At 36.8% G+C, this 27,994-nt stretch overlaps 1 protein-coding gene and 1 long non-coding RNA gene across 3 annotated transcripts in view; one reads left to right on the top strand and one right to left on the bottom strand.

Annotated features, from left to right (window-relative positions):
* The window catches only part of LOC136408860 (RNA/RNP complex-1-interacting phosphatase), a 34,802-nt gene extending 7,432 nt beyond the window's left edge, over window positions 1-27,370 (top strand). The window contains exons 3-8 of one of the 2 annotated variants that reach the window (XM_066390050.1): window positions 11,518-11,552; window positions 13,950-14,037; window positions 15,645-15,727; window positions 20,381-20,430; window positions 26,691-26,798; window positions 26,868-27,370. In XM_066390050.1, the coding sequence (XP_066246147.1) occupies window positions 11,518-11,552; window positions 13,950-14,037; window positions 15,645-15,727; window positions 20,381-20,430; window positions 26,691-26,798; window positions 26,868-27,229 (726 nt within the window). In that variant the 3' untranslated portion in view covers window positions 27,230-27,370. Of the gene's footprint in view, window positions 1-11,517; window positions 11,553-13,949; window positions 14,038-15,641; window positions 15,728-20,380; window positions 20,431-26,690; window positions 26,799-26,867 lie in introns of both variants that reach the window. The other variant, XM_066390049.1, reaches the window with a different exon arrangement.
* The window catches only part of LOC136408862 (uncharacterized), a 133,549-nt gene continuing 119,522 nt past the window's right edge, over window positions 13,968-27,994 (bottom strand). Inside the window, exon 5 of the long non-coding RNA XR_010752135.1 lies at window positions 13,968-14,105. This is a non-coding gene — a long non-coding RNA (uncharacterized lncRNA). The remainder of the gene's footprint in view (window positions 14,106-27,994) is intronic.

The raw sequence follows: 27,994 nt of genomic DNA, 5'->3' as shown, positions 1-27,994 counted from the left end.
CCTCCTTAACATCCTCAAATGTCCACAAAGACCACAATTAACACCGGAGACATGAATTCGTACAAGGTCTCGTGGATTCTCGTCGCGTTCGATCAATTATAAAATTGTCGATGCAGTCCCAGAATTAATTTCGAATGTTAATCACTGTGTTCGAAAGACAAATTAGGTGTCAAGTGTGAATTTTAATTAGAATGGGGATATAATTCACTCTTCCATGGCCTCTGCTCGTCCAGCTTTAAAGGGACGGTTTGCTCTTCAAAATAAGTAGTCAAATTGGAGTGAGTGAGAGTTGAGAGAAAGAGAAAAAGCCATCAATCCCCTAGAATACCTACCCATTTACCTTAATTCGAAATCGAAATTTGCCGACCCCCGCGGACTTTGAAATGTAAATTCGGTACCCAAAAAGGTTCTTTCGGAACTCATCGGCCTTTTTGGTGCCATTAAAAATCGTTCTTTTAACAAGATTTATAAATACGTGCCGATGGCGGGTCTATTATTGCAGCTGTCGTTATTTATCAAAATATTAAGTCTTGTTTATCAATTTATTGTAGGCAAAGAATGCAACATCAGGAAATATACTATGCGCTGTGGAGTTTTTGGAGTGCCATTAAGTTCACCTAATAATTAAGTTTTTTCCTATTTGAAGAAAGTACGGCTCTGCCTTTTAGGTTAGTTTTTTTCCTATTTCCTTTATCAGAAATCTTGTAATTGCCATGGATAAAGAATTGAATGTGGCAATGCTTTTTACACAATATAGATGCTTAAGGATTCTTCGTCAAATCATGAACTTTGTCATTCAATTATTCAAAAAGCAGAGATTTACTAAAGGAATTTCCAAGCTGGTGATCCTGAAGACTTGCTTTCTCATTATTAATTTGGTGTCACCAGTTCTTTTAAAACAAATGCCGAGGAGCAATAATTATATCCTTTGACTTTTGAAATTCTTCACTCAATTTTACAAAATCTCAGAGCCGTACTTCTATCTTAAACCTTGAATCATAAAATTATCTACAAGATTTTCACTATGTTTTGAAGATTAGTTTTATCTCATTGTGAATTTGCTCGCCACTTATTCTAATACAGAACAAGCATACAGTGGTTCAACTCCTAACTTTCGTCACTCAAATAGTCAAAATCCAGAAGAGTTCACGATCCTCAAAACATGTCCGAAGGATGTTTTTGCTTGACGTTATTAACCGTCCCTAAGGAGCCACTGTTATTCCACATCAACTATTAAAACGTAAAACAACATTATTGATGTTCAATATAAATATTTTCATGAAAGGGAATATCGCTAAATATGCGAAAAACCCAAAATATCACTGAAAATTCTCATGGTCGCTCTCGTAGAGGTTTGACCTCGGGAAGCGGTATGCTCCACTTTAACCAGGCCGCGCGACACGCAATAAATTGTGAATTACGGGAGAAATTTGGTTTTTACCAGTTTGCATTATCTTTCTATTACATAATTAGTCTTAAATTAAGCGTCTGTGCTGAAAATTGAAAAAGGGGTTCAACAGGTACGTTACGCGCCGAACCGCATTGACGACGGTGGTACCATGTCGCGCGTAAATACCCTTGAGAATAGGATAATTGCATTTAGGTTTGTAACAAGCCCGAGGGACTTAAGTATACTTTAAATTCTCTTTTCAAGTGTGAATATACCTGATAAAACCAGGGAATCTGATTGTGTAAAAATAGATATTAACTTGTCAAAGACGGAATTTTCGATTAATGGAAATAACGAAATTTTTGGGTATCAAATGGAATCATTGCGAATGAACTACAACTAAATAAGTAAATAAATATTTTAAATTCAACATTGTCTTACTAATTGCTTGTTGCCATATGGCAACGCTGGCACTTAGCCGCAGCGTCGAAAATTGAGACCAGAATATGACAAAAATTGAACCTAACCTGAACTAACCTGAACAGATTTTTTAATGCAACTATGTATAATACTATAGTATAGTAAACGTACTCTTTATAAATACGCAGATATTTTCGCAAAATCTAACATCACATGCATTATGGAGCTCCAATTTTCGCGAGCATGTCGAATTTTTTGCTCTGAGGGACAGACACTAATAAGTTACCTTCATCATTGAATCTGATATCACCGGACACTCTGTAAAATGATCTTCGTAAAGACATGCATATCTTCGTTTCAGTTCGAATTTTTAAAAAGTGCACACTGCGTGGTTTCTGAGTGAATGCATCAAATAATATCATTGTCAAAAAACAGCTCAAAAATTTCGAGAGGCGTTAGTGCTCTATACATTTCATAATCAGTCTGAGGAAAGTCGAAAACTTGGAGACCTCTAAGCAACAGCCAATTCAATATTTGCGTAATCAGTCTTTTTGCTGAGGTGAATTGTTGATTTTCTTGTTGGTGTTGCTGACTTTCAAATTCTTCCATACTGGATTAAGGTTCTTCGTTGCTAACGCAAGATTCTTGCAAAACTGCAAGTAAGGCAGGTGTGAAAAGTTGGTTTCTTGATAAATTGTCCACTTGACCCCTCACCATCTTCATCTCCCGAGTCTTCATCTGTATTCTTGCCTGCATCAGGAGGTTCTAAGTAGATGGCGGCAACATTTAAATCATCTTCAAAGGACATTTGAAGCGCTTCTTCAGGGATAAAATCACCACTATAACAAAAAAATACTGGTTCCTTAGAGGACTGGCGTTGCCATACGCCAATACTCAATTTAGACTCACAAAAACTGAGTAATTTTCATTACAATAATTTCCTTCTAAAGTCATATAACACTTTATTTAGCTCAATAAAATAATGTGGGCGAGGCATAAAATTGTATTTTTATTATTGCGTTTGCGAATAGTTACACAATATTTACATCCATTTTGATCACATGAAAAACATAATAAATGTGCTAGAAAATGTCGGAAAAATATCATTGAAAAAACTGGTAAATAGAAGAATGATGCGCACTACTTATTCCAGAACTACTGTTTCAAATGATGCTAGGGAGTTCCCCGGTACAATTACAACGTTGCCAAATGGCAACTACAAGTCTTTAATGGGATAAAATTTGCCTTATAAGGCTTTGTGGCAATTTTTCTAACTTTCAACTTGCCCAAATAGTTTCTTTTTTTCTTGGCACATTATTTGATACCATTATAAGCACTTTTTCTGGCTTATTGATTGATTTTTGATTGACGTGACATCAATCAGCAATTCGCATAATGAAAACTGTATTATAAGCATTTCGCCACAAACTGCCTGTGATTGCCAATAATCTGATGAGCTATGTGACGTCAAAGAATAGCTTTCGCTCAGGGTATGGTTTGTTAGCCTCTTTGTTTCACATATTTATTTTTTATTTATTTGGAAACTAAAGCGGTTTCAGCGTTTTAATGCTCAGTAGGTCACACAATCACGTACCATTGTACAAAGCGTTAATTTGCCCGAACTACCACTTTCTAGTTGTCTCTGGATGTGGATATATACGGGGTGAGTTTTTTCCTACGCTTAGTGAAGGAATTTTGAAAACTAGCACAGTTACGAAGTCGGTTAAATGAGGGAAAAAATGCAGTTTTAGAGGGCTAATTTAAAACCACTTTTGGTTTATTGAAAAATCCATAGTTTATTAGGTATTTGGCAGAAACCAAATCTTGTCGATTTCTTTTAATTGATCCAGCCATTTAATTATTGGTTCAGGAGAAATTATGGAAAAACAAATATTGTAGATAATTTTGCGCTAAAAAAGATAGGCAAATTAGGTTTTTTCTGTCATCTAATTTTTCAGATATGGCATAAACTTTTTTTGTGAAAATCATAGTAGATTAAGATTTATTTAAAAAGGTATTTTTCAAGCTTTAAAGTGGCACCAATAAGTAGATAGTTATTTCTCAAAATGGCGGACTTGCGGTCTTTTTTAAATCTGATATTACAATTTCAAGATAGTTGATCATGAAATCATTCATAACGATTTTATTATTTGTTTGACACTGACAGCTTGCATAATTCACTTTAGATATAAATTCGTTTTTGTATTGCTTTGATAAGAATTTTTTTAGTTTTGAAAAAATCTAATACCTATTTATGGAAAATTAATTATTAATTACCTAATTTATTATTAATAATACAGATGTTCAAAAGGCCCTGCATTGTAATTAACACATGTATTGCATAGCTCCAAAACTGATATTTTGGCTTTTTTTAATTGAATGCTCATCGATAATATCGAAAGATTCCATAACTGCTATTTTAAGTGCTTCTACTAATTTATAATTCTTTCTAAAAACTTCGTTTTTTATTATTCGCCATGGATAAAAAATGACACTCGACAATATCTCGTTTTTCTAGGTTTAAAAAATTTATTTCAAAAACTTATGCGCATTTAATAATTCTTCGATTTGAAAAATTTTTATCAAAGTAATCCAAAAACTTAAATTTATATCTGAGTTAAATGATGCGAGCTGACAGTGTCAAAAAAATGATAAATCACTATGAACGATTTCATTGCCAATTATCTTGAAATTGCAATATCAGATGAAAAAAAGGCTGCAAGTCTGCCATTTTGAAGAATAACTGTCTACTTATTAGTATTAATTTAAGACTTGAAAAAATGCCTTTTTAAATAAGTCAGAACCCACTATGCTTTCCGTAAAAAAAAGTTTATGCCATATCTCAAAAATAATAGCTGTCATGTTTTTCAAGGTAAAATTATCTACAATATTCGTTTTACATAATTTCTCTGGAACCAATAATTATTACATGGCTAGATCAATTAAAAGAATTCGACAAAATTTGGTTTTTGCTAAATATCTAATAAACTACTGACTTTTTCAAAAAACCAAAAGTGGCTTTAAATCGGTTGCCTAAAGCTGCAACTCTTTCTTTATTTAACCGACTTTTTAACTTTTCTAGTTTCCTAGATCTCTTGATTAATCATCGAAAAAAACTCACTCTTTGTGTATATTGGATTGTTTTGCTACACATCTATATCTACTCAATGCAAAGATGAACCTCACAAGTGTATTCTGATTGAACAGAGTATCAAAGAGGCTGTCACCTAATTCAGAGAACTCTGAATCAGGAGATAATTGTGTTGAATTTTGAATGAAAATTGAACAATTGATTGAATTTTCCACATTTTTAGCGATATCCCCGTTCTTTTGCAATTTAATCAAATTTATTTTGGAACGCAGCTTAAGGATATCGATTCGAATTAGTGACCTTGTTAGCCTTTGGTCCCGATACTAAAAATCATTATTAGAGTTTTTCAGATATTTTGTATTATTTCGCCCCAATTTTTTGGTTCTTGAGTGGCGCCAATTTTTTTACTTTGTAATCTTGAGGGGTTGCAGGGAGGCAACTGATTTTTACAACCCATATGCTATGGGACTTTTTGAAGCGATATAATATAAATAAATTTTTTTAGTTTAATTTTTCGCGTTTTCAGTAGCGTAACATTTTTGTTTGAGTTCTTAAAAATCTTGAAAAAGGACGTTGGTATTAAGCGCCTCATTTACCGCATTTCTTCTGTCCACATTAAAAGACATTTGTTATTCGACTTTTTAATTCATTTTTTTTTTGACCGACCACGCCCCTGATTTTAAATTCGCAAATATTTTAAGTGTTCTTCCCACCCGTAATAATTTGCTCTTTAAGACATTAAATAGTAGATACTTTATGCAAATGGTTCGTGATTGTTTTAAAATCTGAAATTCATACAACTGCGGGGGTGTAAACCCAGACACATAATTTAAGTTTGAGTCGCCTCTTCAGTAGCAGACACTGCTTAAAACTAGCCATTAAAGCTCATTTTATAATGCCGCATTTATGTAACATATATCTTTATGTGTGTGTGTTAGGCATTAAATTAGCAAAAATTATGGCTGGTTTCTACATGGGAGGTTCCTCGTACAAGTCCGCAATATTAATTGCTGCTTTCTGCATAGTAATTTTTTTTTTATAATGGCGATCATTGTGCATTTTATTAACGGGGACGCGTATTTCCTCGTCAAAGTTAGCGAGGCCACATTCCTGCACCACGTTCGCTATTATCGGTATTGGGACCATTGTTGCAGGGCCCACGAAAATACCTGTCAATCATTGACGTATTAAAGCCCAGATTTGGAACGATCGTGTGGAACGCCTTGCTAGGAGTAAATAGATACTGTTAAGCAATAATAGAAGCATAATGGATCTTAGAATTCAATGCGGCAAATGGGCTTTTCAAGCGGGAAGAACATTCGCCCCTCCACTTCAGGAAGCCCCCTCTAGTAAGCGTTACGTAGCATCTAAGTGAAATTTATTTTCGGATATTTTCAAGTATTTTTAGCACACTTAACGCGTTCATCAATACTGATTTTTAGTGTAATATACCCTTAGGCTACGCCTATGAATTTTCACTACTTTAGTGGTATGTCCGGGATGGCCATATGTTGGGAACTCATTATCCTCCAATAAGGGTTACCCTTCGTAAAAACTTTCACTCCTTTTTCTCGTCAAGACCAAAGTCTAAAATATCCACATTTTGCTAAAATCTCACTACAGCTGCAACACCCCCGTAAATAATCGTTTCTTACCATTATCTTGACGTTACGGGTTAAGGATTTAGAAAGTTACCATCTGTGGATTGTCTCGTTAATTGCCTAAAACCGAAGTACGCCTATGGGTACTGACCCCCAGATTTAGTACTTAAGATACCCCGAAGCTTGTAAAAGGGGAGAACCATTTTGACCATTTTACCATTATAATAATGTAACTCGACGCTCCCGGAATTTTGTCACTTCCCTCATTAACTCTTGGCTCTCTCTATTGAAATGTCAGTTTAATCCCGAGATCTTTAGTTTTGTAAACGATTAAGGGTTGTGTGTGTCATAACGAGCGGAATAAAAATCTACCAAGGTGTTCCCGAGTTCCATTACATTAGAACAAGTGATAAAATTGTTGTTTGATGCGGTTGAGTCCGGAATGTTCCATTTTTCGGTTTGCGTTACGCGACCCGAAAAGCGAGTTCAAAGGAAAAACCGCAGGAAGGTCCCCAATCGGGGGTCCCCAATTGAAATCGCTCGATTTCCTAGTTATCAAATGGGAGATGCACCATTGGGAGTGCCATAAAAATTTTGTTGCGGCATTACATCGTCTCGAGATCAAACAAAATTCCACACGAATTCCGATTTCTCCACTTTTCTTTGACATGAAAAACACAACACTCCCAAGTCTCTTGAACTAATGGAGTCGAGAGGTCCATCTAATTGCTTTTCGCTGTAAAGTGCTTTAATCACTTTCGTAAAATAATAATGCTCGGCTATGAACAAAACTCAAAACTACTTGATAGTAGACACATTTTTGCGTATTAGGAATGCTAATGATTGCGTCATGGCACACAGGCACTTCTCATGTGTAATATGGAAATTTTTGAAGATGGTCTCAAAGCTCTACCATCGTCACTAAGAAGTGATGAGTGTGAAGAGTTACGCGTCCTTCACAGGCTGCGATGGTTATTAATAACAATTTAATGCCCAAAACAGAAAAATCACACAAAAAAGGCAGGTAAAAGAGTTCGGCGGGGGTCCAAAAATTAACCGTCCTCTATAGGATTCCTCGAGTGCGCTATCGACACAAATCATATCTGATTTTCGATGTTTAACTCACTGTTATTAATTGTGACATGACAGTCAATGGCGTCAAGACGCAACGAAGATTAAAACCGACAAATTGCGGCCCCGTGCAGAATTGACAGCTGCTAAATGATTTGAAGAGCCTCCGCTTCTTCAGGTCTTCATTCGGGTTCGGGGTTTTGTTCTTTTGAAGATGAAGAGGCATTTAGGTTGTCGGTCGCAAAAGGACAAACGCTTTTTTGTCAAGAATTGCAATTACGCCTGGAGGTGGGCGCTATCGAAAGCTGTCCATCGACAAGTGGTGTCTGCATGTATTGCGATTTTCGTGGATTTTGGGCACGAGAGGCAGGACAAATGGGAGCAAAGCGCGTGCGAAACGCAAAATTAAAAGACATATTCAAAACTACTTTGTCGATGCCTTCCGCGTCTGTTATCTCCCTCTCCCTCCTCCAGGGTTGGTTCCTCGGACTCGGCGGAGGAGGTGTTCAGGGGTCACTACGTGGAGGTCTTTAACCTCCAGTCTGGATTCACCAGGAGGGCTTCACGTCGCTCCATTTCACATTATGTGGCTCTATGCTCAATCGGAAGTTACTTGAATGGTCAAACTTTTCTTTAATGTACGTTTTTTTGCTCATATGTAAACCTGCCCTTTGATAGGCTGCAATTTGGATTGATTACTTAGTCAGTACGCCTTCTGGTTGACTGACGATCGTAAGTGAATTCGAAATAGCAATGAGCAAGAATGATGCAATTTGTGAGCCAGGAAAACAATACATTCCTAAACCTTTTTATATTACTTATGTCAAGTGCAAACACTTATCTTGATATTTATCGGAATTTCATTTAAGCACTCAACCAAACGCTGTTTTGAAATTGAAGGAGAACGCAAAATTTTGGAGATAGCCATCTATGCCAATGACGTTTTTTAGAGAAATACTCCTGATACAGATTTCCATAGGCGACAGCAAACTTTTCGACTTAGGAACTTCGAAATTGGGCTTTTCGAATTTTTGAGTGAAATTTTAAGGCCTTAAAAGCACGTTTCGGAGAAAGGTCGCCCTGCCACCGAGCACCACTGGCACCACGACACTTCTTGATTTATGGACGCGCGAATTGGACAGTTGCTAATTTTCAAAAAAGTCTATAACACAAAATTTTGTAAACAAAACGTCAACGATGATCGAGGGAAGAAATGTTTCCCCCTTCGATCAACCCGCTTCTGGGTAATCAAAACGATCGTTTGGAGATGGCGCATTAAAAATATACCGCTAACATGAAAATCTGTTTTCTTTTCCCCGGAACAAGACAAACGACACGAAAAGCCACGAGCGTGGATTATAAATGGTTTTTAAAAATGGTTCTCACGATCCTTTTCGGTCCGAAATTGCCGCCGCCGTCGTCGTCGTGGGCGTCTGATGCATCGGTAAGAAGCGGTCTCGCCAAATACGACGACGACGCCACACCGAATTTATTGGTCACGTGAAACGCGAAACATACATACAACGTGACACGCCAAAGACAATTTAATGACCCGTTGTCCTTACTATGATGGAAGGTACCAGCAGTACTGAGGTGTTTCTCCTCACTTAATGCCCTTTAGATAATCGCAGCTGTGCCAGCAGAATTGCCTGAAGATTTACAGCAGATTCTCCAACGGCGGGGTACGTTAATTCCAATCGTAAAAGAACCATCAGCAACGTAAAATTTCGGTTGGTACGGCCCTGCAGATCCAGCATAGAAAGAGTTCAAGTTAGAACACGATTGGTGGCCCATCAGATTACTTTAGGGTGATTGAGCGGAAACGTAAAAAAAGCGCTGAGCACGTGCCAGTTTTTATCATTAAACCGAGGATTTTAGGGAAAAAGTTGCTCCTGCATGCTGTAAAAGATTATTTACACATAGTGTGGTGTATCTTGGGTCTTTTACCGAATTTTCAATAAATATTATAGTCTATTTGGAAATGTTTGGCAGCACAACTAAGGGTCGAAAGCCGTAAAACCCCAATAAACCAGTGTCCTTTCGCCTTTTTAAAGTGAGTTTGAAATATACCTGTATTAACAGTATCTGCGTCCTCCTTGTACCGAGTTGAAGCTGAAGCGAATATAGTTAAAATTTTTAAGTGAAAATGTCATCTTTCATGCCAGTTAAGTGTAAAGGTGCGTTAGATGTGAAAGCAAAATCTATTGTGCTTAATGTACATGATGCACTAGTTCATCAATCTTTTTTTAACTTAGATTTTTGTCTATTATTTTGTTTTTCATAATAGTAGTGTAAATTTTTTCTGTTGCACTATGTTGCGTTATTATTTTAAATATTGATGTTTAAATAAACATTACGAGAAATTAAAAAAAATTTATTTAATTTCAAGCTGTGCCCTTCTTAAACTCTGCTACTGCTACTACATTTCATCCGCATCACTATTGTTTAAATTTGATGACCTATTGCGTTTCTTAAGGGTCTGGGGTGAGCACGACCTTAAATTGCCAAAATTGCCTGTTTACCATGGAAACCGTCCATGGTCTTTTCAAATTTTGGCGACTCACCCTGTTAGTAAAAATTTGTGTTTATTGGTGTTCTGTGCTGCCAAACATTTTCAAATAGACTATAGCAATATACATTTTTACGTGTACATCATCTCTGAGCTCTTAAGGGTTAAAGTTCGCACCGATATCACGTTACCTACAATACACTAGCATAGTGTGGGTGTTGCAGCCTTGAGAACAATTTCAAGCAACATTTTTTGAGCTAAAATGTAGAAGTCTAGAGAAGATGATTTTGCTGTTGAAATCTTTGGATTTAGATATTTTCAGAAGCGATTATAAGCAGCCCAAAAACATTAACTATTGACCTGATATGGACTGAGATCAGCTGCATTTGTCGTGGTGAAATTTAAAAGAGATCTCGACACTTAAAAGACAATAATTTTAGTCCATTTGAGGTAATTGTTTTTGGCTACTCGGAGGAACTCCTCGCCTGGTCAAGACGCTCTTGTCCAGATAAAAGAACTGAAAAAGTATGTTCGTTACTGCTAATAAGTTCGCCAGGAGAGATGGGAGATTGATACGTAAGTTTGAGATCCCTTTCTAAGGTCCAGAATTCACTCTGTGAGAAAATGGTGACTGGTAGATGGTGGAAATGAAGGAAATACGAAAAAATGGGTTTCTGAGTAAGTCAAGAACCTACTCCAAAGCCCATATACATAGGTATACCCACTGTCTCATGAGTTGGCCGAGAAAAGAATGGCTATATTAATTTCAACCCGTGTAATTTTGGCATAATAATAAATTGGCTTCGCCAGAGGTCCGGCTTTATTACACAAAGTGAAAGATGAGACGGGGCAAAAGCGGCGCCAAAGTGCTTAAAAATTATGTATGCAAGCACGAGATTAAAACATAATTCTTATCAACGCTCATAAGCACTATGTAGGTAAAATTTCTTCTTTAAGAACTTGATTTAAGAAACGGAAGAATCAAAGTAATTCCCAGTAATCCAAAGTGGATTAACAGTAACCGCACCGGTCTTTCAATCGAACTCAAAATTAAAATTCCCTCAGAAATTGTGTTGTAGTTGTTCAAGTAGAACACGAAGCGCTATAATTTTGGTTCGTGTTGAACAAGCTGGTTTACAAAAGGTATCATTTTCCAAAACCATTTAAGACGATGTGGGTCCATTTTTCTCGTCCTTTTGTCTCCGCGGAAAACGACACGTCGTAAGAATAATAAACGTTATTACCAAACTGTTTGTTTATAATGTAACAAGAGTCTTAAAGTGCGGTCGCACCTTTTTTAGCTCCCACGTGCCTAAAGCCTGCTCTTGTATGATATGAACCATTAACTGTGTCCTCGAATCTGGTTTAAATGGCTTAAACGCTTCTTTCACTGCTCACTTCGGATATATGAATTTAAAAAGATTGTTTGTTTCAGAATGTATGCCAGCTTAACCTTCCAGAAGACGAATGGTAAGTGTGCAATGCTGTAAATGCTGCAATGCTTCTAGAATATTCGAATTTTACAAGAACCTTTTCCAAAGGTTTCAATGAAGCGGGGTGATCTTATCACGAGTGTTCAACTCTCGGAGATGTCCTACAACACCAATGAAATCTTAATAACGAAAATGTGGCACTGCCACCATTAATTGGTTTATTGAATTTGATGTTATGCGTTTCATTCTTCAGATAAACTCTCCGGCAAAATCTGACTAGGCGAGAATTGCTAATTTTTCAGAGTATTTTATTTTAAGAGAAAAGCCGTTATTAAGAATTTTTTTAAACAATTTCACGAATGGATGCGTTAAAAAGGCAAAAATTGCCCAGATTGATGCGAAATTTTAAGTGATACTGCAATGCAATTTGCAAAATCGTTTTTCAGTTTTAAATCACCCTTTTCGAGTCTTCCTCGGACATTCTCAAGTTACCACTCATTTTTATCGATAAGCCGAGGGCGTTAGTCTCCTGACAATAAGGGTAATTAATAATGATAAAAATACATATATTTTTTTATTATACCATGGCGGGCAATATTTTATCCAGTCATTACGCGATGCCTTGGCTGCTCCCATGAATATTAATGGGTGTGTAATTACCTTTAATCCACAATAAACCGCACTAAAAATCTTGTTCGTCGTGTTTTTTTGTTTAAATCGGTTTTTAACCCTTTTATTACATTACTATTTTATTCTTCATTATTCAGATCATCCGATAGAGATAATCACCAGTAATATTATCTAAATTCGATTTTTATAGATTAATTTTGGCGTTTTCGGATTAATTTAGTTTATTGTATGTGGTTTTTTACACCATCTATTGATATTGCTTCACGTGATTTCAATGAGATCAACCAACCAAAAAAATATCTATAATGAAAAGACGCGTTTCTGAACTGTCGTTTGCCATAAAAGCCAATTGTCACTTGCCAGTCAGTCACTTGTGGGTAATCCACTTTTCAGTGTTTCATTTGTCCTTTTCGTCGCTAACAATGGACGTCGGCTCTCTTATGTAATATTTGTCATTAACCGAGTCGCATAAACGCGTCATCAGGAAGGCTCATATACCGCAGTGACAGTTTCCTTATTAACCATTAAATAGATATGTCAATTTTTAATTAAGCGCTGGACAGATGACGTTCAGGTACAAAGCGACCGCGCCGCCGCCGAAAATTCCGTTCGCAATTAAAATCTGAAAAATCGGCCATAAATTCAGACGCATCGCAGATGGCCTCTGGACAAAACAATGGCAGAAAACAATTGCCGCCGCGCGTGGGCCACTACAATAATCGATTCATCAGCTTATCGCTAGGCCTGCCAACTGCTTCTGACATTGTGGCGAAGAGGCTGCACTTTGCGCATACAAAGATGTTTTACACGGTGCGCGGGCTTTTCGGTTTAATGTCGACTTAGTCAACCTACATGAGCCGCAATGACTTCTTAAATTTATCTGCCTCAAAGTGAATTTAAAAGGGAACGGACATAAAAATGAATTTTCTTACAATTCCGCGCGTCAGGAAATGATTTGCCGATATGCAATCTAGCGAGGTTATGTAAGTTTGGCTCAGTGTTCGCTCATGGATCGACAAACGATAACGAACATCCAATCATGGTTTTTCGACAACCAAAAACAAACGGATGCTGAACGTTGACATTACGTGTACGGTAAGCAGCGTAAACAATCGTTCGCTTAAGGCTTACGTTGCTTGTACGAATAAGCGCGTAAGAATGAGAGCTCATGGCTTACGCTGTGTTTTCAGACAAACGAGAATAAACAATCGCTCAAGGCTTACACTGCGTGGACAGCAAGCGGCATAAATAATCGTGGGCTCAAGGCTTTCGCTGCGTTTCCAAACAATCGAGAACAAACGGTTGCTTAAGGCTCACATTGCGTGTACGGCAAGCGGCGTAAACGATCGTTCGCGGCTCACGCTGCGCGTACGAACAGGGTTTACGCTGCGCGTACGAATAAGGCTTACGCTGCGTGCACGAACAATCACAAACCGATGAGAGCTCATGGTTTACGCTGCTTTTCCAGACAAGAGCAAACGAACTTTTTCTCATGGCTAACACTGTTTTTTCACACAGGCGTTTTTGGGGAATAATTAATATTAAATATGCAGAAGTGTCAAGACTCCGCTTCAGTATAACTTTAGAAATGGTCTGCGGTAGATCGCTTTTCCTCATAGGTTTTGTCACAATTTTTATGAAACTAATTAAGAAACCATCTGGAAAGAACATTCGAGAAACAATTAACACAGTTCTTTTATTTGGAATCTTTGTTTAATTATTAATTTATTCTCGCTTCCTAAATAATAATAAATAAAAAATATTTAAGTTTCTATCATATTTGATTACCTGTGTTGGCTTCCAGGTTCACCCCACCAATGCTCCTAAAGGAACAGCCTTTATTGAAAACGGTCGTTGATCTAACTAATACCCATCGCTACTATAATCGACAGGTATGTAGTCTTTGTTTCAAACTACTTTCTGAGTTCAATATTCTTGACTTCTGGATTGCAATAACAACCTGGAAGAGAGAAGAAAGATTTAAGCAACGAAAATACGCATATGGTTAAAAATAAATTGGCCGGATTCGCATATGGCAATGCGTGAATTCAAGAATCATGCGCCATGAGAAGCAGACTTATGTGTATATGAGAAACATAAGTAGTGAAAGGGATGTAAAAAATAAAAGTAATTTTCTGTGAAAATTTCTTTAGTAATGCGTGATTTCTCATCTGTTAACTACCACATTAGACACTCTCAAGCATCCCATTATCTTCCACGCAAGCGACTTTTAACTAATTTAAATAAAAGTTTAATTCAAATTTAACATTCTTTCATAAGTTATTCAAATAACACTCGTGCATGCTACTCCAGAATGAACGGCATTTAACTTTGACGGACAGTTACATCGTTACTCGAATACAATGGCCTTATAAACAAATCCGACTCTTTGGTAATTTGGCTTGACATCCATAATAATAGGTTTATAACCTAATATAAACGATTCTATTAGTTCGAAAAACAATCCTCGTTGATATGGGCTTTAGGCGCTGATTTGTTAATGGTAGGGTTCAGTTGGGAGAGGCACCACCTAATGTGGTACTCTTTAGTCGGTCGAGTGCCCTGAAAACGTCGCTCCAGACCAGACATTTGCAGTGGTTACCTTAAAGCACAATATTGAAAAGTTTTTAATTACACAGTCCATTAAAGTACTCCGTCATTAATTCGATCTCATACATTATGTATGGGCCGAAGGTAGATCGCATATTAACGAAGAGAATAAAACGATCTAAATTATTGTATAAGAGCCTGCTGACATGCACACGGCCAGACCAATTAGTTCGCTATAGATATCTCCTTTATGGCACGGAATTGTAGCAGGAGGCACTCCAACGTTTTCGGGTTTTCCCATGATTCTATAGAAAATTTTAATCATAGTAAAGTTCACTGAACCTATAGGGAATTTTGGTGGAAACTTCCACATAGTCTCTTAAGGAGGCAATTTATAGTCGGAAGGTATGTGAGAACACGCCTTATTTTCAATAAGAGAAGTGAGTGAGCTAGTGGGTTGGAAAATGAACTGAGTCTTAACCTGAGCCGTCCTAGAGGCCTACAAGTATCTGGACACACGACTTTTTTGTCAACAGGGTGTACGTGGGAGCACGACTCTCAAGAAACAAAGCAAACGCGAATTTTAGGTCTCAAAAAGAGAAACGTTTTAGGACTTACCCTGAGCTGTCGAATTAGTTATAATAAATTCTGGCTTCAGAACTGCTTGAAATAGAGAGACGTGTGTCTAGTGGAATCTAAAATGACTCCGATTTTGTATTCCAACATAAGCCATTGTAGGGATGTCCAAGTATGTCGGATACGGTTTTGAGGTCATCAAATGCATATGGCCGTTTAGACCTAAATATGTTATATCCAACTCTGGGTTTACTTAAACTCCAAAATAAAAACTCTTTATCCCGTGTACTCTACAAACGCAATGGGAGCTTTATATCGATTAACTACTTTGTGCGAGTACAATAACAGTTAAGAGACATTTATTTTTCAGGAGGAATTTGGAGCAAAGGGCATCGACCACGTGAAAATAATGGTGGACGGTTGGGGGATGATACCCCCAACATCGCAGATTCAAGAGTAAGTAATTCACAATGTTTTCGACTGTTTTTCCCCTGTTTGCGGCGAAAAATCCGATAAATAACAAGGTTTGTCTGAATTACCCTGATTTATTCTTATGTTTTCAAACCGCTTTGTCGCCGATCTTAATGTGACTCTGATACGAGATATAAAAATAAATCATTACCGCCGCCATTTATTGAACATTGCGACCTAAATCATATGGAAATTGCCTCTAATGAGGCTTCGAAAGGCAGGTATTTGCTAAAATCATTAATAACGTGAGAGTTACCCGATCGCTATAGTCCAATTTATCAAAGATTTGTCAACCAACATTCGGACTGGCTTCTGAATTTATTGTGCAATCGCGCCAAGTACCGGGGAACAAATCCTAACCTCACTTTAAGACCTCGTTCGGTTTTTATGCAACGTTTGCTAATTTACGATGAGTCTTCAGCGAATACGGCACTAGGGCTCGACTGCTCAAGCAAATACGCTTAAGTTTGGAATTTTTAGCGTTTACGCAATAAACGCGAAGTAATTAATTAGATTACAAAATGGAAATTGGCAAGCAAATCCACTTTGCGACCATTCCATTGCTCGCAATTGATTATTGCAGATAGACCGGGAATAAAATTGACCATAAACAATCACAAAATAAGGCAGCTTATTAACTTTATCACTGACTCCATATTCATTGTACCTACTCCTGCGTAAATGCTAAATTTCGCACTAAAGTTGTTTGAGCAAAATACGCTTTTGCATATAAAACATCGACGTTAGATCATATTTTTAAAAGGCAAATATCACACGGCACTGTTATTCGATACTTTTGGGAAGGTGACACTCCGAGGACATGTTACATAAATCCATTTTTTTTGTACTAGTGTAATTACATGTAAATCATTTCAGGGAAATTTTGCCCGATCGTTAAAGTGCAATAATTTTGGGCTCGTTGACAAACTAAACCATAACCGTTAGATGAGTCATGGTAATATGTCAAAATTCATTACGTCCATCGTTGTTAAAGAGGTTTTAATTATCTGCGACATGCAACAGCTCTCGTGTTTATTGACTTGCGTAAACACGGAATGAGCATCCTGCAATGCGATGTCTTCATAATATGCAATTAGGGAGTGGTCAACTGGCCAACAGGTGTTAATAATTTTGTACATGTATGCGTATTTTAAATAGATTTTTTTCTGTGGCAAATCGTTGGCAAACGCCAGCTAACCCACTTGAGCTGGTTGGAATTCAAACTGGCAAGCAGAGAAAGAATAAAAAATTGATTACACTTCTAAAACACATTTCTGGAAATAACTTTCTCGCTAAAAGAGAAGAAACACTGATAGTTAAATCAAAATGAAGTTAAGCTTTATGGCACGAATACTGGGTGTCCCAAATTTTCATTTACGTGTTTTCGTTAGGTATCTCAAAACGCATTGGTAATTCATGAAAATGTTTGACAGAAAAGTTGCAGAACGGCGACAAGGGCCCAAAAAGAAAGAAATTAATGTACAGGGTGGCTTAATGCACCAAATATGCATTTTTTTTTTAATGTCAATATCCTCAATATTGAACCGCAGGTTTCACCCAAAAACCCACGATTTCAAAATTAAAAACGTTTATTTCCCGTCTACGTTACAGCTAACTAACAATTATTTCTAACACACAAAATTGCTAGTACGAAGCCGCTTGCTACGGAAATAATAATAAAAATACGTTTTTTACAGCCACCGTCTACAGCTCACTACTCGTTCTCAGGTGGTTATGGCCGATCAGCTATTTTCCGAAGCAGATATGTAAATTTTTCTAAATTGGAAAAATATGGAGGTATATTCGGGAATTTTCGCGAATTTAGAGCAACTTTTCCATATTCCACAACGCCTCGTGGAGTCGGGTGTGATCGAGTTGAAGTCTCTCTTAGCTGTCTGCTATTTCCTTTCCACCTACCTCTGTGCTCTTCTCGTCGCTGTTTCTCGTTTTTTTCTGCCTACTTCTCTACATTGTCCTCCCTCTCTCAGCCCCTTGCCACCGGTGTCCCTTCTCTTTGTTTCTCTTTATTGTTGGAATAATGAGAGAAGCTTAAATTTTTTCAAAACGAAAAAGGGTTTTAGTTAGGCGAACATGGTAAAAAGGAGTGGTATACTCCCACTTTGAACACTATTATGGCTTGATTTCGTCTACTATTATATGATTTTACGTTTTATTATTATCGGTTTATGACCTTTTGCAGTATAAAGGACCACTTTAATTAATAGGAAGATTTTCTCATTCGACGATAAATAACTTTTATAGCCCCATTGAACGTTATTGCTTGTATTAAAATTTTGCTGACATACCTAACACATGTTTCATCAATTGAAGGGTTTATCACATGGTAAATTATGTGATATCAAATCTAGTAGATCTATTTTTGCATTTAACTTCTGGCAGCCTTTGTTCCCACTGCGACGCTTTTTCAAAACTTAAGAAAATATGAGTAAGTTTAGGTGCACGTTGGCCTGTTGATTTGTGTGTTTGTTTTCTCCCTACCTCTGCTGGTTTTTGAAAGGTTTTAGAGGGCATTGCCCCATTTTATCGAAATTTGTGCAGGTATTATAATTGGGGCCAACTTTGCGTGGTGCTGCAAAAGGCGGAAAAATTAAACTATTGCCTGGTAGGCGTGAATTTATGGTGATAAATTCTTCTCTGCCACACGGAACGGATTCGGTATTCTCAAATAGGATAAGAGATAATAATCCGTACCTAATGCCTCAGCGGGAATCCTAACTTTCTTAGAAAATACCCGAATCGATAAAATGCCATGATTTACGCAAATATGCGAGAGAAGATGAAGAAAACTGGTCTTCGTTATAGGATAGATTAATTATACCTCGAATGACTCGGTGAAATTTGAAACACTCTTTGGAGAGATATAAAATGGGGCCTCATAAGCCGGTCTGCAGACATCTCTATTAGGAAGACATATTAGATATAAATTGGATCATCGGCTCTTTCAACTCCCACGCCTCGATGCCTCATTAACTTGCTACGGTTACGCCTATTCAGAGCTTAATGCCCTTAGATAGGTCACGTGCCAATATAGTTTGAAAATTGTGTATAATAGGTACGTAGCCCTTTTCTGCATGGATTTTCGATCTACGTATTTAATGCCTCTAATTGCCTTTAAGAGTATATCATTATACACCCAAGTTATAAAATATGTACATTATTATGTAGTCTAGTAGCGGAAAAAATGTATTATTTTTTCCATGTTTTATTTCTGAACGTATGTCCATTAAATTCATGACTTTTGCCTGTCCTTATATTATTTGAATGGACTCGATCGAACAGGACCATTGGCGGATCTACGGGTAAGTAGGCTTTGTTGCAAAATAAATTGATGTGGGCCTGGATTTGCTCCATTGTGTTAAACGTGCAGCCATTGAGACTTTACCTGTTAACTTCCCACCTTGGAACATTAGGTGTTCCCAGAATCCTCAATCAAACGGGGCTGCCCCCTCAATTCAAGTCAATATGGGAGGCGATCTATAAACGGGATAGGTGGGCGCCTGTTCCCTTCCGAAGGCCAAACACATGATAGATTATTCAGGGTTAATTTAACCCGATTTGATGTCTAACTGAGGTTTCCAAGCAAGACATCTGAAAGAATGGAAAACCAGAATTAAAGGTCGTGGGGCGCCATCGTCAGGGTTTAGGCTGTTTTATAAAGTACATCATCAGCTCGAACACCTAAAATGATAAAACAGGTCCAAATATTACTGAGTTCGTAGCGTTTAACTCCCAAAGAAACTTTGAACTCCCCCGCGGAGCCGCTAAATAACACTTCATTGCCGGCCAATTTAAAAAGCCGTTGGAGATCGAGGGTCGGGCTAATTTTTTTGGTTTATGGGGCCTTAAATCCCAAGTGTTTTGATTTAGGTTATTGCCGAAAATGGGGCGAAAGAAACAGTGTTTAGAGTGCCATAGAGAGAATAAAGAAAAACAACCATAGTTACCACAGAGAGGCAGCTTTGCCCAGTAACAAAGATGCTGGACGGTCTATTTCATCAAGATGTCGTGGATAAGATAAAAGGAGTCCCAAAAAGACGAGAGATTAGCGACATTGATTGTCCGTAAGTTTTCATTACTTATCACGGAACCTCTTCGAGGCAGTCGTTACTGTACCGTAGTGTACGTGAAGTGTAAAAGAAGAAGAGCAATGAGCTGCGAGCCAGAAGGAGCCATCCCACACAAGAAAACATCAGCTGTTGGACAATGGATACTGAGGAGACAGACCCACCTAGAACCAATGAAAAAGAAGAGAGGGTTCCAAATCATCCCCTCCAGAAAAAAAATAGATCGACGGCAATTAATGTTCGTGTATACAGGGTGACCCAAATGCAAGTTTATAACTTAATTCATGTCCAAACCTGCAGCAGTTGAAAAACTGTTTAACATAACGAGTATCTATAAAGCTAGCAGCTTTTCCGTCCCCATGCCCTGTCGATTAAACTTTATAAATCGGTCAGCCACTTGATATCAGTAACCTACGCCGCTGATTTAGTACGGTTTCAGAGTCTGAACATTCTTCCATGAAATTATGCGTTAGTCGTGCAATTACGACAAAAGTTAAAAGCATACGAGGAGAAGAATCTATTTCTTCATTATTTTATTTATTTTTTGTTTCAGATTTTTTGCTGCCATTGACGCCCATCTCGCCAAACACAGCAACAATCCCGGTGAGTCTCACTCGATCAATTTCCATTCTGTGATTGAATCATTACGGCCCTGCCACGAAGAACAATAAACGTGGCAACTATTAAACCCCAAATCTAGGTTAGTTCCATAAATTATTGTTCGATATGAAGTTTCTGATATATAAATTTGTTATGGCGCGTAAAGTTTGATTTCAGATAAAACGCGATTTTTCAAACGGAAAACGTACAGCTCTCTCGAGTATAATTTATCGTCAGATAAAGTTAAGTGTCATTCAGTGCAGGAAAATTAATTGTAGCCGAGGAGTTAGATTACCGGTTATTGAGATATCAAACGAGCGTAATTGAGCCCCTGAATTTTTGCAATTTCTGACGAGAAATGTTACGGGAATTTAGAGTCAGGTCCTGCTTTCAATTACACTGAAAACTCGCCGAAACTTGCAGGTTCGTTGAATCGCAGGAGCAAACACCATCGACCCCAATTGATAAGTCTGATCGGAGTATAAACATTTATTTTGTACGTATGGAGACGGAAAATGATGATGTATGCTCTTCAAAGATACTTTAGTCTAGATTACATCGAATAGTCAAGAGGCCAGGGGTGGATTTCAATGTACACGAACTAACGTGAACGCCGAAATAGTTCGAGAGAATCTGAATAGAGATAATCCCTCTGTTCTGACTGAAGCAGTAGCCGTAGTGCTTGATTGACACGCAGAAATTGTCTTCACATGAAATTCATTAAAATATCAGAGGTATTTTTAAACTTGAGTTGTCTACTAGTAATAAATTTAAAGCAACAGCAATAAATCTGAAGTAATCTGAACGAACCTAGAGTAATCGACTTGCAGAATTAATTAAAACATCAGAGGGTTATTAGACGTATTTTTTAAACCTAAGCGACGCAGGAGTAATAAATATAAGGTACCTATAAGTTCGAAGTATCTATAATAAATCTGAAACACCAATAATCAAATCAAAGTAACCCCAAGGCTTATAAAATACTGGAGGTTCGTATATTTCGAAAAAAATTATTGAAACTTGAATGAAGCACTACTGATAAATGTGAAGTAATCTGAAGTTACTGACTCGTAAATTTCGATATGTCAGGTTTATATCCAAATTTGAGTGAAGCGCCAGTAATACATCCGAAACATCAGTAATGTATCGAAAACACTAGTATTTTAATAAATTTAAAATAATTTGAAGTAACACTTTAAAAACTCATTAAAATATTGTACATTATCAGATACTTTCCAAACCGGAACGAAGTACAAATTTTAAATCTGAAACATGAGTGAGTAATAAATCTGAATTAATCAGAAGTAATTGATCTTTAAAATTCGTGAAAATACTAGGAGAGATTGCCAATTACTATCAAAGTGAAAGACCATCAATAAATAACAGTAATAAATTTGAAGAACCATTAATAAATCTGTAACATCAGTAATATACCTGTTGTAGCTTGAAATTACTACCTTCTGGTTTAAGATATTAAAGATTTTGAGTTATTATTTGTTGTATAGATTAAAATTTTATTGTTTGTAGAGGATATTCGTGAGTGTTTATTATTTAACCTAAAATTCATTGGCGTAGAAGATCTATTTGAGGAGATAAAGTTAAAAAAGTTCCATATAAACGTTGATCAAGTGTGTTTTCTTAGAATTACAAATTCGACTTCACTGCACCACTGTCGATTCATCATCTAAGATGCAAACTTTTTTTTTATTACACAGAATGGCTAAGGGATTATGCAGTCTGAAATTCTTCGGCGTAGAATATCCATTTATCAGGATGGGGTTTTAAATTTTTTCCAAGGAACATTAAAAAAATGCATCTAATGACAAGTAATAAATTTAAAGTATAGTTAACCTGATGCACCAGTAATCAGTCAGTAGTAACCTGGAATAACTTATTTTTGAAGTAATAATTCCAGAGCTCCAGACCGTAGCAGCAGTAATACACCCGCAGGATGTACCTGTAATAAATTTGCAGCAATCTAAAATAACTTTGATGTACTTTTCAAACGTGTGCCAAGCCCTAGTGTCTCAATCTCAAATACCAGTAATAAATTTTAAGTAACACGAAGTAATTAGCTTACAAAAACTTGAAATAACATGGATTAACTAGTTCGATTATTGAAATTTTTCTCAATAAATGTCCTGAATGAATTATGGCAAACTTTATGTTGCGTGATACCACTCTCTATACGTGTAGGGGCAGTGGCACGGCACCTTTTCGTGTGTACATCCACAATTGCTGTGTTTAACCCCAAATGATCTTTACAAGCCGCACAAAATTCCAAAACATTCGAAGGCCGTATACGGAACTTAAATTCGATACTCGATAGAACCAGGTTCAATAATTATCGATAAGTGCGTGTCCAGTCCTCCCACTTGAAAATTCTTTAAAAGTTATGAAGAATGAATCTTCAGCGGACCGTAATAGATTTTCGATCTTCACAATTATTATTTACTGTCCGCTTAATCAATTTCGAACGGGGAACAGGTTCATGTTACCTGTTTCACTGCGGCCAAGACGAGTGCTCATTTATATATTTTCTAATATAACGATTTTCGAAACGATCTTTGCGCCACTATTTGGATTAAAGTTACGACTTTTAATTAAAATCTTCAAGATTCGAGCCTCGGGCCTGCGTAATTTTTCATGTTTAGCTCGAATTACTTCGTGAGATTAAGTTTCTAAGACGTTTTGGATCATTAGAAGTGGGATTTTAGTTTTTTTTTTGGTTTTTAGTTTGGAGGTGATGAGGGAAGGGACACGTGCCGGGGTTAGGAATAATCCAAAACGTCAAAGCCGCAACACAAAATGGAATTAAAATCTTATCGCTTTTATAATGTTATAGTCCGATCGGAGAGTCTGAATTGTCCAATTCAGCAAAATTGATTCATTTTGCTTTATTGTAAGTCAAGGTTGGTTTGACAACAAACCTTAACTTACGGCAAGACCACGGTCAAGGTATTCGCCTTTATCGACGACTGAAGGGACTTTGTCAAAAATAATTGAACGAAATAATTTGAGAAATTTTCATAAAATAAAAAAATTCACGTAGATATTCTTCACAAAATGTTCAAAGCTTGAGGTAAGATAAAAGTATGCTCGGGGTCGTCGATCTTGATTGATTTTACTAAAGATTTATGAAATTAGCGAAGGTAATTCTTACGTATTTTCAGATAACCCTCCCTGAGAATCAATTAATTTTTGTATCTAGATAAGACTGCATTTGTAGTACCTCAGCTTTGCCGTTTTTATCAAATTATAATGGGAATTTTGCCAACATAAATGCGAAAAACGTTAAGTCAAGGTAAGCCAGTTCCTTGCACCAAGGTAGAACCTGAGAATGTTGCAAGAAAAATCTGGAAATCCGGATTTCAGCAGAAAATTGTCCTTTTTCATTCAGTAATCATGTTATACGAGCATGGTGTGTGCTCAGTACGGAATTGTAATAAAAGTGAGATCATTTACATGTTGCGTCTTTTTCTTGAAGGCATAAAGAGCCCCGCTGGGTCGTAATGAGAAATAAAGACGTGATAAGATCGTGCTCCATAATTCAGGATATGTTTGGTAAATTCGGAGAAAACGTTTAATATATTGTTTATTATGACTCGGTAAGCTTTACATTGCCGATCTTGAGAGTTTACATCGTTTTGATAAAACTCAAGATATAAAGTATGTATTCAAGTTTCCCAACTCGCTTCATGGGGGCCTCTTTTGTTGTGAGATGACGCATTGAATAACTCTCAAAGAATCGACAAAAATCTGTCTTTGACTTCAATCATTCTAGACACACCCATTTGGTAGATATCACGGCACAAGATTTCGGCCGTGTTCACGTATTTTCTCAAAGGAAATTACTTCGGAAAGCCATAAACTATGCCAAATGGTGTGTTTTTCAACGTTTAGATGTCGATTGTGTAAGGGAGATACGTGGGTTATCTCGACAAAGGTGTCGAAAATAGGAAGGAACATAATTTCCGATAGTAGCCGTAAGGAATGAGAATAAAAACCGGATTATGTGGCATATTTTTCTTAAAATAAGACGTTATTTACTGATGCATTTGCATAATTATGTTGTTAGTGAAGAGTTTTATTACTTAATCTAATAATAAAAAGGTTGCGATAAAACAATTTTCGAAGGCAGAGAAACGTTCGTTATGCAATGGATTTTTTTTTCAATAAAACGGTTGTTTTTTTTCGTTATTTTCGATAATTCTACAATCCTGGAGCACAGCTCCAGGCCATGTTAAGATCACGTAGTCTTATCTTAAGTGGAGATTAGCTGTTTTAATGGACCCCTATTGCCTAGGCCATAGTCTAATCTTACATTAAAATTAACCGAGCTTTAACGAAAATTGCTTAACAATTTCTGTGGGGCATTTATATCATTTTCGCGTATTTTTGGGAAACATATCCTAGCAACGCGTCATCAGAACAGTCTTATCTTAAATCAAAATAAGCTGACATAATAGAGATTTGTTAGTTAATGATCCTTATTATTTTTTATAAATCTTCGTTAATCTCTAATAAAGATGGAGAAGTTCGAATATTAACAATCATAAAAATATTAATATAAATACCAATACTGACCTGAACGTAGTCTTATCTTAAGTAAAAATTTACTGACTTAATGGATATTTCTCAATCACTGCCTTTAATATTTTGGTCCAATTGAATGATCAGTCTCGAATGATATAGAAAAAAAAATAGCAGGGAAAATTTCCGAATGTCCCTGTCCACCCTGATCGACTCAGCATATCTGGATTTGTCAGTTTGTAAAGAATGGTATTCGGAAATTGATTTGTTGCAGACTGAAGCATTCCATTATCTTTTCGATATGGTGAAATCGTTGGTAATTTAAGAGCTCTAAGGCACCGCAACGAACTCCCCATCAAACAAGTTATTGTAACCTAATGACGCTTCTATTGGCATGTAATCAGAGCGCTCAACAGAAGCAGGCAAATATTACTCTTCATGTCAAACTCAATAAACTTTACGTCATAACAACTTGCATTAACAGGACCCGTTACGCAACCGAAACCAGAACATAAATATACAAACGATTGTATTAAATTTATTCAACTTAAATTGACAGTCGGATTTATTGTAAATGACGCGGCGCTTCGTCAGATGGATCGGAATCTGGCCATCGAGGCGGCCTCCTGACTATGAACGGTAATAAATGTAGTAGTTACTGACATGAAGTGGACACCCCGTCGTGCTCTTTTGATATCGAGAAATCGACCGATTATTTGTCGGAGTACACTCCACGAACATTCTGGGAGGTTTGACAAATTTCGCGGTTTCTCTATGGGAGAACCTCAACTACCGAAGTCTTAAAGCAGTAAAAAACGACCGGCTTCAAGCTGACAATTTGTCAGTATTAAATTCGGTACATTCCTTGGATGTTTCTTTCAAAACCTTAATATTAAAAAATTGATTGTTGTGCCGCCAAGAATAATAAAGGTCGTAAAACTGAGAGGCCTGAATGTAAATTGCCTTTAACTCTTTGGGTGTTTACAAAGTAACTGTTTCTCGGAATACGTTCGGGATTTTCGAAATCGAACTGTGCCGTGTCTTATCAGGCTGGGGATAACTTTCTTGAGGTAAAAAATATTTATGTCTTTAATTTTGGTTGAAAAAACGTGTGGGAAGATTTCGATAATCTTACATGATATAAGATGACTGAAAAATGGCAAAATTTTAGGTCAAAAAATGAGCTAAGAACTATTAAGAGTCAGGTTAAGGAGGACAAGAATCTCTACTGTTTAAACGTCAACCATTTCGTGGACTTGACATAAGCGTATCAAGACCTTTTACGCACCCTCTATAACACTTACTTAGATTTGGATATTCTCTTACGAAAGCTCATTCTTCCATAAAACTAGATATTAGATTCAACAGAGAATAATCAAACCCACACAAGGGATCAAAGCGATCTATAAAATCTGGTGGTGGATTTGGAAGAACCTATAAGGAGGGCTTCAAAGTTTTTAACAGAAGTTTTCCTCTCAATTTGTACAACAGAGAACAGAAACCATTCTCTGCCTTCTGAGTAGTTTAGGAAGGATACAGGAAGGCCAAAAGCAAAACAAAATTAATAGCTAAGTTACGAAATTCAATAGAGCGCGTCGTGAAGGGGTGCTCGGCCCGCACTGTGGGAACCCACCATTAGGTTAACGCTTGGCTTGGGTACTAAATAGAGGATTTTTTTTGAAAGTTGTTTTAAATTATGAATTAGTAGAAAATTGTTTTCTCATTTTCAGATGCATTAGTCGGAGTTCACTGCACTCATGGCGTAAACAGAACAGGGTTTTTTGTTTGTCGCTGGATGATAGATCGGCTAAAAATCAACCCCGAAGAAGCAATTGCACGTAAATATTTTTTCTAATCTTAGCCGTCAATCTCCTAAATGAATAATTTGCCTTAACTTTTGATTTTAGGATTCAACCAAGCCAGAGGCCATAACATAGAGAGAGAAACTTTTTTGTTCCATATAAGAAATAAAGTCCCAGTTGCGCCTCTCGCCCAAATCCCTGCTTCTATTGTCTCATCATCAAGCGATTATCGATCTCCTTTGGTTGATTCAATTTACGAAGAACCGCATTCTACAAGGCGCTACAATGAAAAACGTAAAAGTAATTATTTTTCAAGTCAAAGAAAAACTCATAAATGTAAAAATGACCTAGACTCAAAACCCAATAAATCGCGTCAAAGACACCGTAAAGATAAAAATTACCCTGGATTGGATTTGGGTGCAAATGGGCTTAAAGAAACTAAAAAAACATCGAAAAATCATAGGTAGTTGCAAGTTGTTTTTTTTGGTTTGTTATTTTCGGTTAGTTTATTATTTTTGTCTTTTTCAAAGCACACTTTTGATGAATTTTTTTTTTAATAGAAGGAGCAATATTTTGACGCTCTAAAATATATTTTGGAACTGATTTTGTATAGTGTTAATATTCACAATAAATTACTTTTAAACCAATTCTAGGTTTTTTTTTAATTATTAGCGCAAATTACGCCACTGACTTAAGAGGTATTTGAAACTCACAATAGTTTACTGTAAAATTTTTAATTTGTCACTGGAATTAAAATTGTTTAGCATCGAGGAAAAATTACAGGATCAACGTCTACTTGAGAGAAAAGGGTCATTTTATAGGTACGTACAGATTTGGGTAATCCACACTAACTTGACTTGAGTAGTATTTGAAACTCTGAAAATTGTTCTACATAATTAATTGTTTTTAAGTCGCCTTTTCAGAAATCACTGTCTATACTAAGCCGACCCGTGTTACCAGAAACAGTAGTATTCATTCTTCATTCAGTAGATTGCGAGCGGAACTGAAAGGATGTTTTGGCCCTAATTGCCAGCAGAGAAAGAAAATTGATAAAGCCGATATTAAAACAAATTTAAATATCTCAATGGACATCCTAGATCTACTGTTCCTCCATGATTATCTGGTGCACATTTTACGACTGGTAGAATTATTCTGTGATTCGATAGAATACAAGAAATATTTTTGCTCCTAATTTTCTTGTCCAAATTTCTGTGCGAAACGATAGCTGATGC

Source organism: Euwallacea similis, chromosome 5, assembly GCF_039881205.1.
Source record: "Euwallacea similis isolate ESF13 chromosome 5, ESF131.1, whole genome shotgun sequence".
Taxonomy (NCBI): domain Eukaryota; kingdom Metazoa; phylum Arthropoda; class Insecta; order Coleoptera; family Curculionidae; genus Euwallacea; species Euwallacea similis.
The sequence above is the reverse complement of the archived record's forward strand: the minus strand, read 5'-3'. Positions and strand labels throughout refer to the sequence as shown.